Source organism: Acyrthosiphon pisum, chromosome A2 (assembly GCF_005508785.2).
Source record: "Acyrthosiphon pisum isolate AL4f chromosome A2, pea_aphid_22Mar2018_4r6ur, whole genome shotgun sequence".
Taxonomy (NCBI): Eukaryota; Metazoa; Arthropoda; class Insecta; order Hemiptera; family Aphididae; genus Acyrthosiphon; species Acyrthosiphon pisum.
In genome coordinates, this window is record NC_042495.1 from 28,902,958 (window position 1) to 28,904,019 (window position 1,062).

The 1,062-nt window shown below is 24.1% G+C and overlaps 2 protein-coding genes across 3 annotated transcripts in view; both read left to right on the plus strand.

Moving 5' to 3' along the window:
• Positions 1-261, plus strand: part of LOC100165112 (neural cell adhesion molecule L1) — a 28,451-nt gene extending 28,190 nt beyond the window's left edge. For both annotated transcript variants that reach the window (XM_029489460.1, XM_008185087.3), the window contains exon 10: positions 82-261. In XM_029489460.1, the coding sequence (XP_029345320.1) occupies positions 82-198 (117 nt within the window). In that variant the 3' untranslated portion in view covers positions 199-261. The remainder of the gene's footprint in view (positions 1-81) is intronic.
• The window catches only part of LOC100163765, a 281,589-nt gene that overhangs the window by 162,431 nt on the left and 118,096 nt on the right, over positions 1-1,062 (plus strand). The gene's annotated exons all lie outside the window — the stretch shown is intronic.

Genomic DNA, 1,062 nt, shown 5'->3' on the forward strand with positions numbered 1-1,062 from the left:
TTTGTAATAACTAATACTTGTAATTCTTTGTAGTTTTTATGCCTAAATAAACACCTGTGTAAATTATTATTTATCTTACAGATAACTACCTGCAACCCGGATCAACATATTCAATTGGAGTTTCATCTGTATCCAAATCATCATGGCCCAGTTTTCCATCTACACTGTTTGTCACACTTCCAACTGTTTAAGAAATAATTTTAGTTTTGTCTGACATACAAATGAATTTTCAATATATTTTTGTCACTTATACAAAATCAATAATGTAGTTTATTACTTACATAATATTTTTTATCAAGTAAATGAACTAATTTATTATAAAATATATCTTGGTATTATATCATTTCACAAGTACCAAAAAATAATTATCCGCATATTGATAAAACAATGATTGTGAGTAGAATACCGGTGATCTGTAAATTTTGTTAAATTAAAACGATTAATAAACAATAAGAAGACGAGTTTGTTTTTTTTTAAAGTAGACAACGGACTGGCTTATCAAGTGTTTAAACCCGTCGACAAATATTATACGGTAGAATATATAAATTGGTATTACTTTAAAATTAATTTAATTGGTAGTTTAAAGCGTTATTTGCATTTACAGGCTTATAGCAAATTAAAATACAAGAGCTAATTATATAAAGTATTTGTAAATTATTATATCGTTTATGAAATATAATATTTTAACCTTCATTCTTAATTTAGAAAATGACGTTCATAAATATGAAAATGGAAAAATTAAAGTAAACTGGATGTTGGTAAATTCTTATCATCATTACACTACAGTCGATGAACCAGTAACATCAATCATCAAAATAAAGTTGTTTTATTTAGCACAACTATTGTAACAATTTAATTAGTAATTATATTATCTGCATAATAATAAATATATACCTATAAAAGAATAAACTATTCATTCATATGAACTTACTATTCAGGTCCATTATAAGTAATTTATATACCTATTAATTTGCCTATATACGATATACATAATATATATTGCATGATTCTAATTTAACAACCAAAAACTAGCGTTAAAAACATAAAATGCGAATTTTTAAA